Source organism: Macrosteles quadrilineatus, unplaced genomic scaffold (genome assembly GCF_028750875.1).
Source record: "Macrosteles quadrilineatus isolate MER2022 unplaced genomic scaffold, UCM_ALF_1.0 Scaffold_1__1_contigs__length_201487025, whole genome shotgun sequence".
NCBI lineage: Eukaryota > Metazoa > Arthropoda > Insecta > Hemiptera > Cicadellidae > Macrosteles > Macrosteles quadrilineatus.
The window spans coordinates 119,956,198-119,970,209 of record NW_026542594.1 but is presented as its reverse complement, the minus strand read 5'-3'; the positions used below and the strand labels follow the sequence as shown (position 1 = coordinate 119,970,209).

Below are 14,012 nucleotides of genomic sequence, written 5' to 3'. Positions count from 1 at the left end.
AAGCAAGGTGCAAGTGGTTGACCTTTGAGCCTGTGGACTGATAACGGCAGATCTGTGTTTCAACTCAAGTTTTGTTTGTTTATATTTCAACTGAGGTTTGCTCCACAAGAGATAACAATCTCTAGTATTTAGTGACAGCTAAATGTCACTTTATTGCAGTTGGATTTTTCCCAGTTGGGTTTAACTCACAAGAATGTTATAAAATTCTTCAATTGAACTGTATATATTCATTTCTGAAGTTGTCAATACCGTAAGCTGTGCTCAGCTTTAAGTAGAGTTGTAGTTAAATCCAAAAATATAATTTTTCCTTTCCACTTATCTGAGAGAAAATAATTTAATTTTTATTAATACTTCAACAAAATGAATTGTTCTGAAAATGACCTTAATATCAATTTGCCTCGAGGTTGGATAAGAGAGGAAAAGTTGCGAAAAAATGGTCTTAGTAAAGGAAAAGTTGATATTTACGTAAAATCGCCTGGTGGTAAATTATTCCGATCGAAAAAGGAGCTTGAAAAATATATTTAAAGATAAAAAACTTCCAATCAAAATTGAGGACTTCAATTTCACTCAAAGAAAGCTCAACAGTAGTAATTCTTCCTTCAGTAGTGTTTCAAATGAATCTTCAAGTCAGGAGTCAATCAACTTGTCTGTCTCAATGAAATCAAGTGATTCACTGGTTACCCCGATAGATATTATTCCTAACACATTGGACATCATATCTGCTAAAACATCTGGCAACTATACCGGTTCTGATGCGATTACAACTGAGAATATTCTAGCTGAAAACCACACAACCAAAGATACAACAGAGACCCAAACCAGCAATAATGCCTCGCTTTCTTTGGCTCTAATGTCGAATGAATGGATAACGGATGATAGCCTCGAAAAGTATTTTGACATCTTGTTGAACAATTTTGTTAAGGATAACACTTGCTTAATTAAACCAGTCATTAGCCATGCGATCAAGTGTCTTGATGATTATGAGTATATCTTAGAACCTTTGAAACTTCATGATAAATCATTCATAATAATACCTGTGAATGATGCTGTGGCTTCAAATACAGTTAGCGGCTCACATTGGAGTTTACTGTTTTACTCAAAACTTGATAACTCATTTTATTACTTTGACTCCCTTGGCAACTACAATCTGAGTTCAGCTAATAAATTAATACCCAGAATTTCAAAACACATTAATTCACAGATCACTCCTATAGTTCCTCAAATAAAAATTGTTAAGTGCCCACAGCAGGGATTGAATAAAGTAGACTGTGGCGTATACATGTTGATGTTTGTTGACCTTCTCATTCAGGCAATTGCAAGTGAGGTTACTCATAATATTGAATCTTGTGTCCTGCGACTGAAGTTTGAGGAGTCAGATATTGTGATTAAGCGCTCCACTATTGCTTACCTGCTGTACAACAATAATCACATTTTCTTAACCTCAGAAACACTGAAGAAATTAATATTTCAGCAAGCACCAACAGCCTCTCATAAAACTACTGATCAAACATGTGTCAGCTCAATAACCCTTAATGCAAATCTGTCTAACACTAATAGCAGTGTGAAATCCACCAACAAGGAGCAAAATGAATGGATTGAAGTGGGGGGCTCCAAAGCCTCGGGAGGTATATCTAGAGTTCCTAGGTTAAATACTGAAGCTTTTGGTAGGAACCAAGAAAACGTGTTATTAAGAAACAGGTTTGGCGCTTTGGAGGTAGTAGAGGATTCTCCTTCAGATGGACAGGCTGGTGGTGAAGCCCGGACAGTTAAAAGTGGAAAGAAGTCTAGTCAAAGAAACCTAGTGAAGCCAAAGTATGAAAAGGAAAAAACAGCTGTCTTCTCAGATAATTTCCGTGTTGGTAAGCCTGTTTTGAATGTCTCAGTTTTTTCGGATAGTCAGGGGAGATATATAGGTACTACATTAAAACAAAAGTATCCAGATAAGCTTCAAACTCTGGGATCTGTGATGCCAAATGCTTGCCTCCTTCAAGTCGCCGAGACTGCGTCACATTCAAAGGGTGACATTACAGTGCTTATGGGTGGGACCAATGATACTCTACGTAAAGATCTATCCCCTCTCTACTCTGGTGTAGAAAAAAAGCTGCAAGACATCAGTGCAAATTCGCCTGTGGTTATAACAACAATACCAAGAAGATATGATTTGCATCAAAATGACTCCCTTCACAATGAAATTGACCTTTTAAATAACTACCTTAAAGAACTAGTGGCCCGGCTTGACAATGTATATATTATTGACGTTGATAATTTAAAGAGGTTTCACTTCACGAAGCATGGTCTCCATATTAATAATAGAGGCAAAAATTTCTTAGTTCATCTGATATTTAATACAATTAAAAAAATTCAACCAAACTTATTTCATAGTAAAAAAGAATTGAACACAAACATAACTGTCACAGATATGCACATGTCGGAAGTCATTAAGAAGTATGGAGGCTGTAAAACTGTAGGCTTTGCACACTCTATCTCAGCTGACTTTAGCGATCCTCGCCATATGTCTGCTGGAGTGGCTGTAGTTTTCAAAAAACATTTTGGTAAACCTAGTCCTGAACAACGTCTAACTGAACACCTAGCCTTACAAGAAAATCAAGGTACTTTCATATACAGCCTCATCACTAAAGGCAAATACTACGGTAAACCCAAAATTTTTGATTATGATACAGCTTTTAAAAATTTGACCCAGGATTTCAAAAGAAAAGGTCTAAATCACTTAATTTGTTCACCAATTGGATGTGTGCGAGATAGGATTGAGCTCTACCACTTTATCACCAACCTAAAAACTTTCAACAGGAAACTAAGGCTACGGTTACTATTGTGTCGTACTATCAAAAATCTCACCGACAACTAAGAAACGGTTTGGCACATGAAGAATTTCAGCATCGACTCGAACAATTAATTCGACTGACAAGACCCACCAACTTACGAGCTTCCGAGAGTCAAAGTGATGATCTTCCATCTGACCCTTCAAAACTGCAAGTTCCACAGCAGCTAGATAATTCTACAGTCAACTCCCGCTTACAGTATTGTGAGAGTCAACAATCCAGTCATCCTGCTTCTCCACAAACTGATTACATCTGCAGCAGTCCCGGAACTCATGACATCAGTAATGAATACAAGGAAATACAGAGGCATACTAAGTTGTCAGCTACTGAGCAGGATGCTTCTATGTCTGAAGCTGTTGCGGCTCCAGGTCCTTCACCCCACCATGACCATCCAACATCACAGAGGCCAGACGATGATGTGCCTATCCTGGCCAGCCTCAACACCTTCCCTCCACTCATCCCATCACACCATCAGTTACAGCATTGTGAAAGTAACAAGTGCAAAAGTGGTAGTGAAAAGCAGAGTACAAGTGGTAACAACAAGCAGAATACAAGTAGTACTAATAGTAAAGATATTTTTTTAGAGAAATAGATAATTTTACTGATGCACATGTCAAGTTAGCGTCTGATAGTAAATTTGGAAAAGATATGTTTTTATTACATTTTAACATTCAGGGTTTTCTAAACAACTATGTAGACCTTAATCTGTTTATTGGAAATATGGATTGCAAAATTAATGTTATATCTATAAATGAACATTGGCTTGATGTTAAAAGTATAAATGTTTTAAATAAACTAGATGGTTTTGTAATTGCTGACTACTATGCTAGAATAGATCAATGGCGGGGGGGTTCATGTTTAATGATTGACAAAAATGTTAGTTTTAAGGTTAGAAATGACTTAAAATTTTTAAATGAACAATGTTGTTTTGAAGGATCTTTTATTGAAGTCAAGGACTGGAATTCAGTTTTTATTTCAGTATACAGAATTCCAGGTAGGGACATAGATAAGATATTTTTAGAAAAGTTTGAAATGTTATTAGACAAAATAGCTTTGGAAGCAATGTCAAAAAATGTTTTTATAATGTCAGACACAAATATAGATTTATTTACCGATAAAGTAAGTACTGATAATTTACTAGAAATTTGTGATTGTTTTGGATTCAAACCTAACGTTCTTGTTCCAACTAGGGTAACGAGTATTTCAAGTACTTGCATTGACAATATTATTTCTAACTTGCAGACAAAAAAAACTAGCAGTTTAGTTTTAGACATAGGTGCATCAGACCACAAAGTTTTACTTTTGTCATTTGAGAAAATGTCCTCTCCAAGACTTAAGGGTGTAAATAAAAAACTTACTCGGAAGTTTACAGAAACAAATTTTCAAACCTTTGAAAACACACTAAATAATGTTATTTGGAACCCTTTTGAAACCTTTAATGTAGATACAAATTACAATAAATTTTTTACAAACTTTCTAAATTCATTCAACGAGGCATTCCCCAAAACAGTAGATCGTCCAAAGAATAAACGTAACAAAAATAACTGGATAACAACAGGAATAAAAATTTCAGCAGAAAATAAAAATAGGTTGCACCAAGAATCAAAATGGAATCGTAGCCCTCAGTTTTTAATCTATTACAAAAACTACAGAAAGGTCTTTAAAAAAGTAGTTGCATTAGCAAAACTGAAAGCTAATGGCGATTTTATTAAAAAATCTAAGAATAAAAGTAAAGCATCTTGGGTAGTAGTGAAAAATGAAACAGGACTTAATAAACAAATATCTGATACTCCAGTTGAGATTAAATTCAAACATGAAAGGGATATACAAAATTGTGCAGTATTGGTAGCAAATAAATTCAATAACTTTTTTATTAATGTTTCTCAGTATGCCAACAAATCAACAGATAAATTAAAAGCCACTCAGTTACTAATCGAAAATCATCCACGTTCCAAATTAACATTTAAATTTAGAAATGTTTCAATTGACGAGTTAAGAAAAGTTGTTACATCTCTCAGTAACACTAAGTCCTCAGGTTGGGATGAAATTCCTCTTTTTGTCATTAAAAGAGTTTTTAAATTTATAGAACATCCATTATGCCAAATAGTGAATCAGTCCCTTGAGAGGGGGGTTTTTCCTGATAAGCTAAAATTGGCTGAGATTAAACCTCTGTTCAAAGAGGGCGATGTCAACGATCCCTCTAACTACCGCCCCATCGCCCTTCTGCCTTGTTTTTCAAAGATTTTTGAAAAAATTGTAAAGATTCAACTAACAGAATATTTAGAAAGCAATAATTTAATAAATCCTTCACAGTTTGGTTTCCGCCCAGAACTCGGTACTGAAAAATCCATAACAAAAATGATTAACTACATTGCGGAAGCCTTGGATGGATCGCAGAAGACTGTGGGTGTGCTATGTGACCTATCCAAGGCTTTTGACTGTGTGAATCATGAGATACTCATAGAAAAATTAAGTATGCATGGAATAAAAAATACTGAATTAAAATGGTTCATATCATATTTAAAGACTCGAAAACAAAGACTTATTTTACAAAAAATGCAGAGAAATTATAAATCAGAGTGGAACATTAACCCCAATGGAGTTCCTCAGGGCTCCATTCTCGGCCCTTGTTTATTTATTATTTATGTTAATGATCTATGCAATGCTACTAAGATGTCCACCTTTCAATACGCAGATGATACCGCTTTAATATGCACAGGACAAAACAATGAGTTCATTCAAGCCTCAATAACTAAGGAATTTCAACTCCTTGGGGATTGGTTTGCAGTAAATGGCCTGTCCATGAATGTGGCAAAAACTCAACTAATTCAGTTTTCTGCATCCAATATTAACCAAGAAATAATTGTAAATACAAACTTAACTACAATTCATTCACAACAGTCAATAAATTATTTGGGAATAGAAATCGATTCACAACTAAATTGGCAAAAACACATTAAAAACCTATCAAAAAGACTACGCTCAGCAACATTTGTTCTCACAATAATTCGGGATACTACTAATCTAGAAACACAAATAGTAGTATATCACGCATATTTTTCATCGATTATGAATTATGGAATTACTGTATGGGGCTCATCAAGCCAGGCCAAAAAAATATTTATTCTCCAAAAAAGAGCTGTAAGATTAATGGCCAGAGTCTCCCGTAGAACACATTGTAAAGATTTATTTATTAATTTTAAAATTTTAACTTTTTTTAGCTCTTATATTTACAAATTGGCATTAATGGTTAAAAGTGATTTCGACACATTCATGGACTGTCAACAATCTCATCCACATAACACAAGATTCAAAAATATTATAAAACCAGTTCAACATAGGCTTAAAATCTTTCATTTATCCCCTCAGTATATGGGACCAAAAATTTACAATAAATTACCCGCTGGGATTAAAAACATTGCCTCATTCTCTAAATTTAAACTATCTTTAAAAAATTTCCTTTTGGAGAGGGCATTTTACTCGTTAGAGGAATATCTGGAAAATGAGTATATTTGAAAGATATTGCTTCTCCCATAGGTTTTTAGCTTATTATATGCTTTATTTCTTTTGTAAGCTATTTTATTTTAAAATGTAGTATAGTATTAGTATTAGACTTTGTGACAAATCACCTGTCAAGAGAATTGATGTAATGTGATGATGTTTAATAAATAAATAAATAAATAAAAAATTACGGGGGTTCGGATTAAAGAGGTTCCACTGTACAGTTGGATTAGCACAGAATAAGATAATTGCCTTTTCAGTTTCAAGATTGAAGATTTTTATTTAAGTTAACGTCGACTCATATCAATCATAAATCTATCTCAGGCTCAATTACATTTTCTTAGTATACCCTAGGCATATTTTACTGTTTTTCTAAAGAATCAAAATACCTAGGCCTAGACCTGATTATTTAGGAGTGCCTGTATAAATTTCTTTAGGTAACGAACAATGAGGTTACTAAAGTATCAATGTCACTGTCATCATTCTGGTTTATAAGATTTATATTGCATAAGGTGTACAACACAATAAAAATAAATATACAGTATATTTAAACCTAAAGCTATCAACATTATGAGAAATACCCCCGCCGCAGCAAACCTGCCGACTAAGCGAATTTCCATTTGTCTGAATTGATTTTCGGTTAAATATATTTTAATAACATTAGGTTTAACGAGTACCTAGGTTTGCTGCTACAAGGAAACTAATAAAGTGTGTTTTTGAGTAAAATATTGATAGCTTAGTACAAAATAAATAAATTTGCCAAGTTTGATCAAAATATATCCATAAACAAGCAAACTACAACATTTGACCATATTCTCCATAAGAATAACATGGGAATTTTAAATTTACAATTTTTGAAATTTTCTCCGTTACTAATAATCGAACAAAAATACTTTTATATACTAAAAAATTTGTTTTTTTAAGCTCTTTAAAAAGGTCTAAAGAGAAATCGGGAAATTTTGTGTTTTGAGGGTCAAAAGTGAGAAAAACCAATTTTTACCCCATAAAACAAAAGTTACCCCATAAAGTTGTTGTAAAGCCCCGTTCCCATGGTCCGATCGTGCTGGTTCGCGAACTCATTCAAGTTTATCCCGCTTTACACCTTTAAACCAAATTAGTTAAAGTTATCGCGTTCACGGACGTGTATATATATATATATATATATAAGTCTATATATATATATACATATATAAAAATTTGAACGAATGGTGTTTTTGGCCTCTGGGGACATCAAAAATGAAATAGTAAATCGGTCCCGGGTCTAGGTCTTACCGTGCCACCTACGGTAATAGCTACTTCCCTATAGGGAAATTCGCTAAAAGGTAGAGAAAATGCAATGTATGTGGTATTGTTTTGCAATGTATTCTGGTGATTTTAAACTTTAAGACCAAGTAGACCTGCATAACAATTTAAGTTAAGCCACTATAAACTACTGCGTAGCAACAAATGCTGGTATGGTATGGTAAGGGATTGTGTACAAGTTCACCTCCACCTGTGACATTTTGTATTGGTTTTCATAGGACAAAGACACCAGCAACCTGGAGTTGGTGCTGCAGTTGTGGCTGACATTGAATCTGGACAACCCTCTGATACGAGGCGACAGTCGAGCGTTGATGCTTCCATCATACCTATATTTGCTCTCAGTCCACCAGCTATAAGCTCTCTCATTAACGCCCTTGCCAAGTAAGACGTGTACTACCAATCTCAGTGTAAAACACCCCAAAAGATTTGTTTAGTTATGGGAATTAATAAATTTAAACAAAAGATTCTGTTGACCATGGTCAACTTACAGAGAAACTTTGAAGAAAACTCACATCCAGTAACACTTACCTCTTTCACTTATTTTTATTTTCAGGAACACATCAAATACATAATACATAATGCATAATACAGGGAGCGGCAGAAATATCTGACGGTTTTCAAGCGAGTACAGTCCGGCAGCCGAGTGGAGGGGGTGGTGGGGAGCGGCTCATTCTCAGGCCCTATTTCAGTGACCCCATTCAGTTGACCCCATTTCAGTGGCCATGGAGCAGTGGACCGGTATTCATCGCGCGTTTGTCGTTGAGGCGTATTTTAAAAGTGGCGATTATGTTGTTGATACGCAACGTAAGTTTCGTAGGCATTTTAATGTGACTCGTGGGGAACCTATCCCATCCCGAAACACCATCAAATTGTGGGTGGATACCTTAGATCCACAGGATCAACTGCAAAACGTAGGCCGTCCAAGGTCAGTGAGGACGCCGGAGAACGTGGAGCGAGTGCGACAAGCTGTGCTAACGAGCCCGCATCGCCCGGCGCATGGACAAGCTGCTGCTCTTGGCATGTCTGAGCGCTCTATTCGGCGAATTTTGCACTCAGACCTTCACTTTCACCCATATAAAATAGCATACAATAACAAAACTTAAGCAAAATTCCTCGAATAGAGCGATCAGACATGCCAAGAGCAGCAGCTTGTCTACGCGCCGGGCGATGCGGGCTTGTTAGCACAGCTTGTCGCACTCGCTCCACGTTCTCGGTGTCCTCACTGACCTTGGACGGGTATGCCTAAGTTTTGCAGTTGATCCTGTGGGTCTAAAGGTATCCACCCACAATTTGATGGTGTTTCGGGATGGGATAGGTTCCCCACGAGCCACATTAAAATGCCTACGAAACTTACGTTGCGTATCAACAACAGAATCGCCACTTTTAAAATATGCCTCAACGACAAACGCGCGATGTATACCGGTCCACTGCTCCATGGCGACTGAAATGGGGTCACTTGGCCTTGAGAATGAGCCGCTCCCCACCACCCCTCTCCACACGGCTGCCGGACTGTACTCGCTTGAAAACCGTCAGATATTTCTGCCGCTCCCTGTATAGACCCAAAGGGATTTGTTTCTCTATAATAAGACCTTTGGGTTTGTTTGGCTAAAGTGCACTTGGCAATGATGACAAATCTTTGTCTGGTCTAGTCCCTTATAAACATGTAGGCAGACTTAAACATTTTTGTTATGAAATTCATATTAAATATTAATACAGTACCTATATTTAATCTGTAAGAGAAAATAGACATAAACTTACCTTGAAGTCTTCATCAAATTAAGAAAAGGCTGATGAAGTATTGGTGAAGTTGTTCACTAATTCACTTACAAATCACTCTAACATCTTATTTTTAGTGAGTCGGTGGCTCAGTCGGTAGCGTCGCGGACTTCAGGCCCAAGGCAGCGATGTCGTGGGTTCGGATCCTGGTCACTGCCACTACAATTTATCAGTACAGTTCACCTTTGTACTGTAACGGCTCACTCCTTGCTTTGCTGTAAACGTTCCACGCTCAGGCGCTTAGTCTATGTGGACGGGCAAATGCAAGGTTAAAAGAGGCCGCCAACCTCTTTTATAAAAAAAAAAAAAAAAAAAAACAGCGTGCTATATTTGACTAATATATCCAAAATTACTTAAATTAACTACTATAGAAAAAAATAACCCTGCCTAGTGATTTGGGCTGGGTAAATACACACTGGGTAGGGTATTTATAAGTGGGTATACATGGATATTTACCCAGCAGTGGGTAAATACCTAAAAGTGTGGATATTTATAAAAAGTATTAACATAAGCAATGTTTTGCATAGTTAATTGGATTTTTCAGGTAAAAATGAGTAAAAAATCAATCGAATCTCAAAACCGAAACTTTTCCAAAGTTTTGATGGTTTTGAGATTTAAGATTTAAGATACTAAATGTAGATAATGACCTAGTCAGGAATTATTCTAAAACTTGTTTATTTGTTCCATTAGCAGGTCGGGAGTATCAGTGAGTGCTGGTGTCTGGCGTTTCAGACTCTCTCCTTGATATCAAACCTTCCCAGCGACCACACAGACAACAACCTCAACAACACACTGCAGCGCATGGCTAGTGTCATTGTTACAAATGTCAACTTTCCAAAACTACTTCTAGCCTTCCTCTCCAGCTCACAGATCAAAGGATGTGTAAGTGTGATTACCTTTACTATATAATGCTACTGCTCAGTGCTCAGTGCTCAGTGCTCAGTGATTGTCTAATGGTGTTGTGTGTCAGGCTGGGGTGTCGGTTTGCCAGAGCCTACATGAAATGCTGGTGAGACTAGAGATGCGTTGTGATGTGGTGTCCAGTGGCAGTGAGCTGGGTTGTCAGTTCAAGCTGCTGCTCCTGCGAGTGTTTGATCAGCTGGTGAGACCCAGTGGTGCCATCGCTCTACAGCAAGGTCCTCTCGACGCTCAGGCCAAGCTGGTGCAACTCATGCTGCATCTCGACTTCACCAACACCGACGTCAACACTGCTGCTAGTATACTGAATGCTGTCTGTAAGCAATGAAATAATAATCTTACATTTTATTTTTTACCTGGTGTAAATATTTAATTATATTTAGAATAAACTAGGGGTGGGTCGATTCCTCTTTTTTTCGATTCCGATTCCAATACCGATTTTTGCAAATCGATTCCCGATTCTGATTCCATCAATTTCTAATAAGTAAAAAAGTCCTAATGAGTAAAATACCATAGAAGTAGCCTAATTGAATAACAAAAAAAATCAGATTTTTCCCAACTCACCATTTAAAAAAAAGTACATTATTTATTTATGACTTTTTTAAACTCTATAATTTAATTATGATAACTGAGATTTTGTATTTTGTTATTTTAAAAAAATATACAGGCTACGATTCAACAGTCCAATCAAGCCTACAAAAACTATAATTTATATAATCAAAAATAAAATTTATATGGTTGTGTTTACTTATTTATATCACCGTTTCCTTTTCCCCTACCATTAATAATGTACCATTCATGACCCAGGCCTTGTTATAAGATTTTTAGTTGGTGGTTTTTAAGTTTTCTGTTAAAATTCTGTATTCTGAAAAATTGAATAATGATCTGTCCCTGCCGTAAATCAAGAAATAAAGAAATCCCAACCTCCATATCCTAAAATGAAAATAATTTTTACCTAACCCGCCATGTTAAACTTCCCTATCCCAAGCGTGATGTATATAACTTCGTTACTTCTCGAGTGATGTAAAGTTGAAAAAAACTCACTCGGTGATGTAATGAAACCCATTTAAATAACATTGAGTGCTTAAAAAAATATACCTCTATGGAGCCAACGACGTTCAACGCTAGAAATCAGCTGTGCGCTTGAATTTTATTGTTATGTTTTGAAGAATTTTCCTAACCTAGCTTTTGTTTGTAAATGAACGTTACCGTTACTGTTAGAAGATGAGTGAAATGGATAATGAAAAATATTGTTTGTAACCTCCTGTATATTGTCGGGTCAGGTAAAATCTTGTACGTTACGCAAGAGCGTGTTTACATCACTTCGGTAAATTATGCAACTCGCTTCCGCTCGTTGCACAACATTCACCTGCGTGATGTAAAAACGCTCTTACTACACTTGTAAGGTAAATAGCTATTTTGGCTATTTAAACCAACTTCCTCAACCATAACATCATTTTATGTTAGGTAATAGGCATCTAATTAATTGTGCCATACCAACGCCAAAACCAAGTCGTCCAAGTACAAAAATGTGCGTTAAGAAATGGCATGTTATTTTTGATGAGTGAAGGAAAAAGGAAAAATATCTCAGATGTGAAATTTAGCTAAGGTTGGAGTAAGCTCAAGACGAAAGTACCGATGGTGTGACAAAAAAATGGTCTAGGTAGGCCTACTTTTTACCACGACAAAAATATATGTCATTTTTTATGTTAGCCTCCGGATTACGTTGAATATATAAATTGGTTTAAATACCGTCTGGACGCCACATTTACCCAGTCGTGACGCATCATCCTTAAGTTACCATTAATTCATCTTATTCTCGTTGTAAATGTACCTTTTTTATGTAACTATGTCCGTGTTCGTGTGTGAATGTACCATGTGTGTATTGACGACCTTTTAATGAAGTGATTATTTTGACATCCAATGGACGCCTGAGGATGACATCTTCATGAAGTCAAAACTAGTTGAGTGACAGTAATTGCGACTATTGGATTGCTAAAAGCAGGTATTTAAACCAATTTATAACAATTATTGCTTCGCCTTTTTTAAAGTAAAATTTTATTTAAAGCCAACAAAATAGGGTTTTACACGGTTGTTGTACTTTCCAAGTAAGCTGGTTGAACCATAGACTAAACAACAAAAGTAGCCTTCTCATCCCATTGTAAACTATGAAGGTCGTTTTTCATGTCTAGTTCATGGTTGTAGGTAAACTTGTTAATTTTAAATTAGTTGATCGATTCAGTAGTATACTCTGTTAATAAAATTTTAAATAACATATTAATTAAATACTAAACATCAATTCAATCCACAGCCCTGCGTCGATTGGTAATCGTATTGTCTAAATTGTCGTGCCGCCCGCGTCTTTTCTAGTTTCAGTTTCACTGTCAGTGTCTGTCTATACACACACACAAACATGAACACAGACAATTACTTATTGCGATCAAGGTTAAGTCGGTCGATACCGGCAATGGTGGCAATAGTTGCTGTTGCTCGCACTGAACTAGAGCTACAACCGAAGGTAGCACTGAATGTGAGAATTGAGAGATGTTGGCCGCTATATTTACTAGGGGAATAGTACTTTGGAACTAGGGCATTGCAATTGCCAACAGCCAATGAGTGATTGATTCTTCTAGTGGTACCAACATGACAACGTTTTACAGTGTCTCGATTTTCTAGCAGAGTTGCCGTGCCAGAAAATCCATTTAGACCATTTGGATGTTTTCAGTCTACGACTATTTCGTTTCTTAAAAAGCAAGAGCGGTTCCCTGATTCCATTTACTTATCACACTTAGATACGATTAATAACTGAGAGCGCACGATAATTTTGGGCCGGCTATGCCGGTTGTCTGATCTGGAATTTAAACGAACAATAAAACATTGACCATGGCAACTTCCTTAAAATAAAAATATGAGTTTTTATATGGAATCGGTATCATGAATCGTGAGTAATATTTCAGAACTGGTATCGAATCGAGAAATTCTGTTATTGGCATATCCCTATTAAAATACAATAACATATTCGACTAAGACGCGTAATCTAAGCCATAGCCTTAAGTTTTGAGACCGAGTTTGGCTTTGTTCCAGCTATGCGTAGAACTGCTACCGATGTCGCTGTGCTGCTGCTTGTTATGAAATGTCCGAATGACCGAAATGACAATTATCGGTGTTGCCAAGACCGCAAGATTCTAAAAACTGATAGCTGAAAAAACAATTTTTGATAAAGATATTTTTTTTATTTTACCAAAAACTCGGTATGGATTGGTTATACTACATGAAACCCTGTCGTCTTTCTTTAAATTAATTTTGGGGTAATGCGGTAATCTTCAGGTAAAGATAAAATAAATGCAACAATGAAAAATTACTGATTTAGGCATACAGAAATAGTGTGCCTCAATCAATCAAAATTACTTTATTCGTATTGCACACATAATGGAGTAAACTATATTAACCTTTATTATTCTTATTATCAATTAATCAAATTTCAGGAAGTTGAAAAAAATCTTCTAATTTATACAAGGCTCTGTTAGTGAGAAATAATTTCAAAAGTTTTTTAAATGAATTAAAATTAGTTTTATTTTTTATATTGTCAGGTAAGCTATTGAAATATTTAACACCACTATAAGATGGGATTTTTTCGTAAACCGATAAACTATGTCTCTTGAACGCCAATTCACT

The 14,012-nt window shown here is 36.0% G+C and overlaps 1 protein-coding gene across 1 annotated transcript in view; it reads left to right on the top strand.

Moving 5' to 3' along the window:
- Window positions 1-14,012, top strand: part of LOC129000182 (baculoviral IAP repeat-containing protein 6) — a 274,298-nt gene that overhangs the window by 164,654 nt on the left and 95,632 nt on the right. The window contains exons 35-38 of the mRNA XM_054427130.1: window positions 7,862-7,992; window positions 8,532-8,664; window positions 10,113-10,301; window positions 10,390-10,654. Coding sequence (XP_054283105.1) covers window positions 7,862-7,992; window positions 8,532-8,664; window positions 10,113-10,301; window positions 10,390-10,654 — 718 coding nt within the window. The remainder of the gene's footprint in view (window positions 1-7,861; window positions 7,993-8,531; window positions 8,665-10,112; window positions 10,302-10,389; window positions 10,655-14,012) is intronic.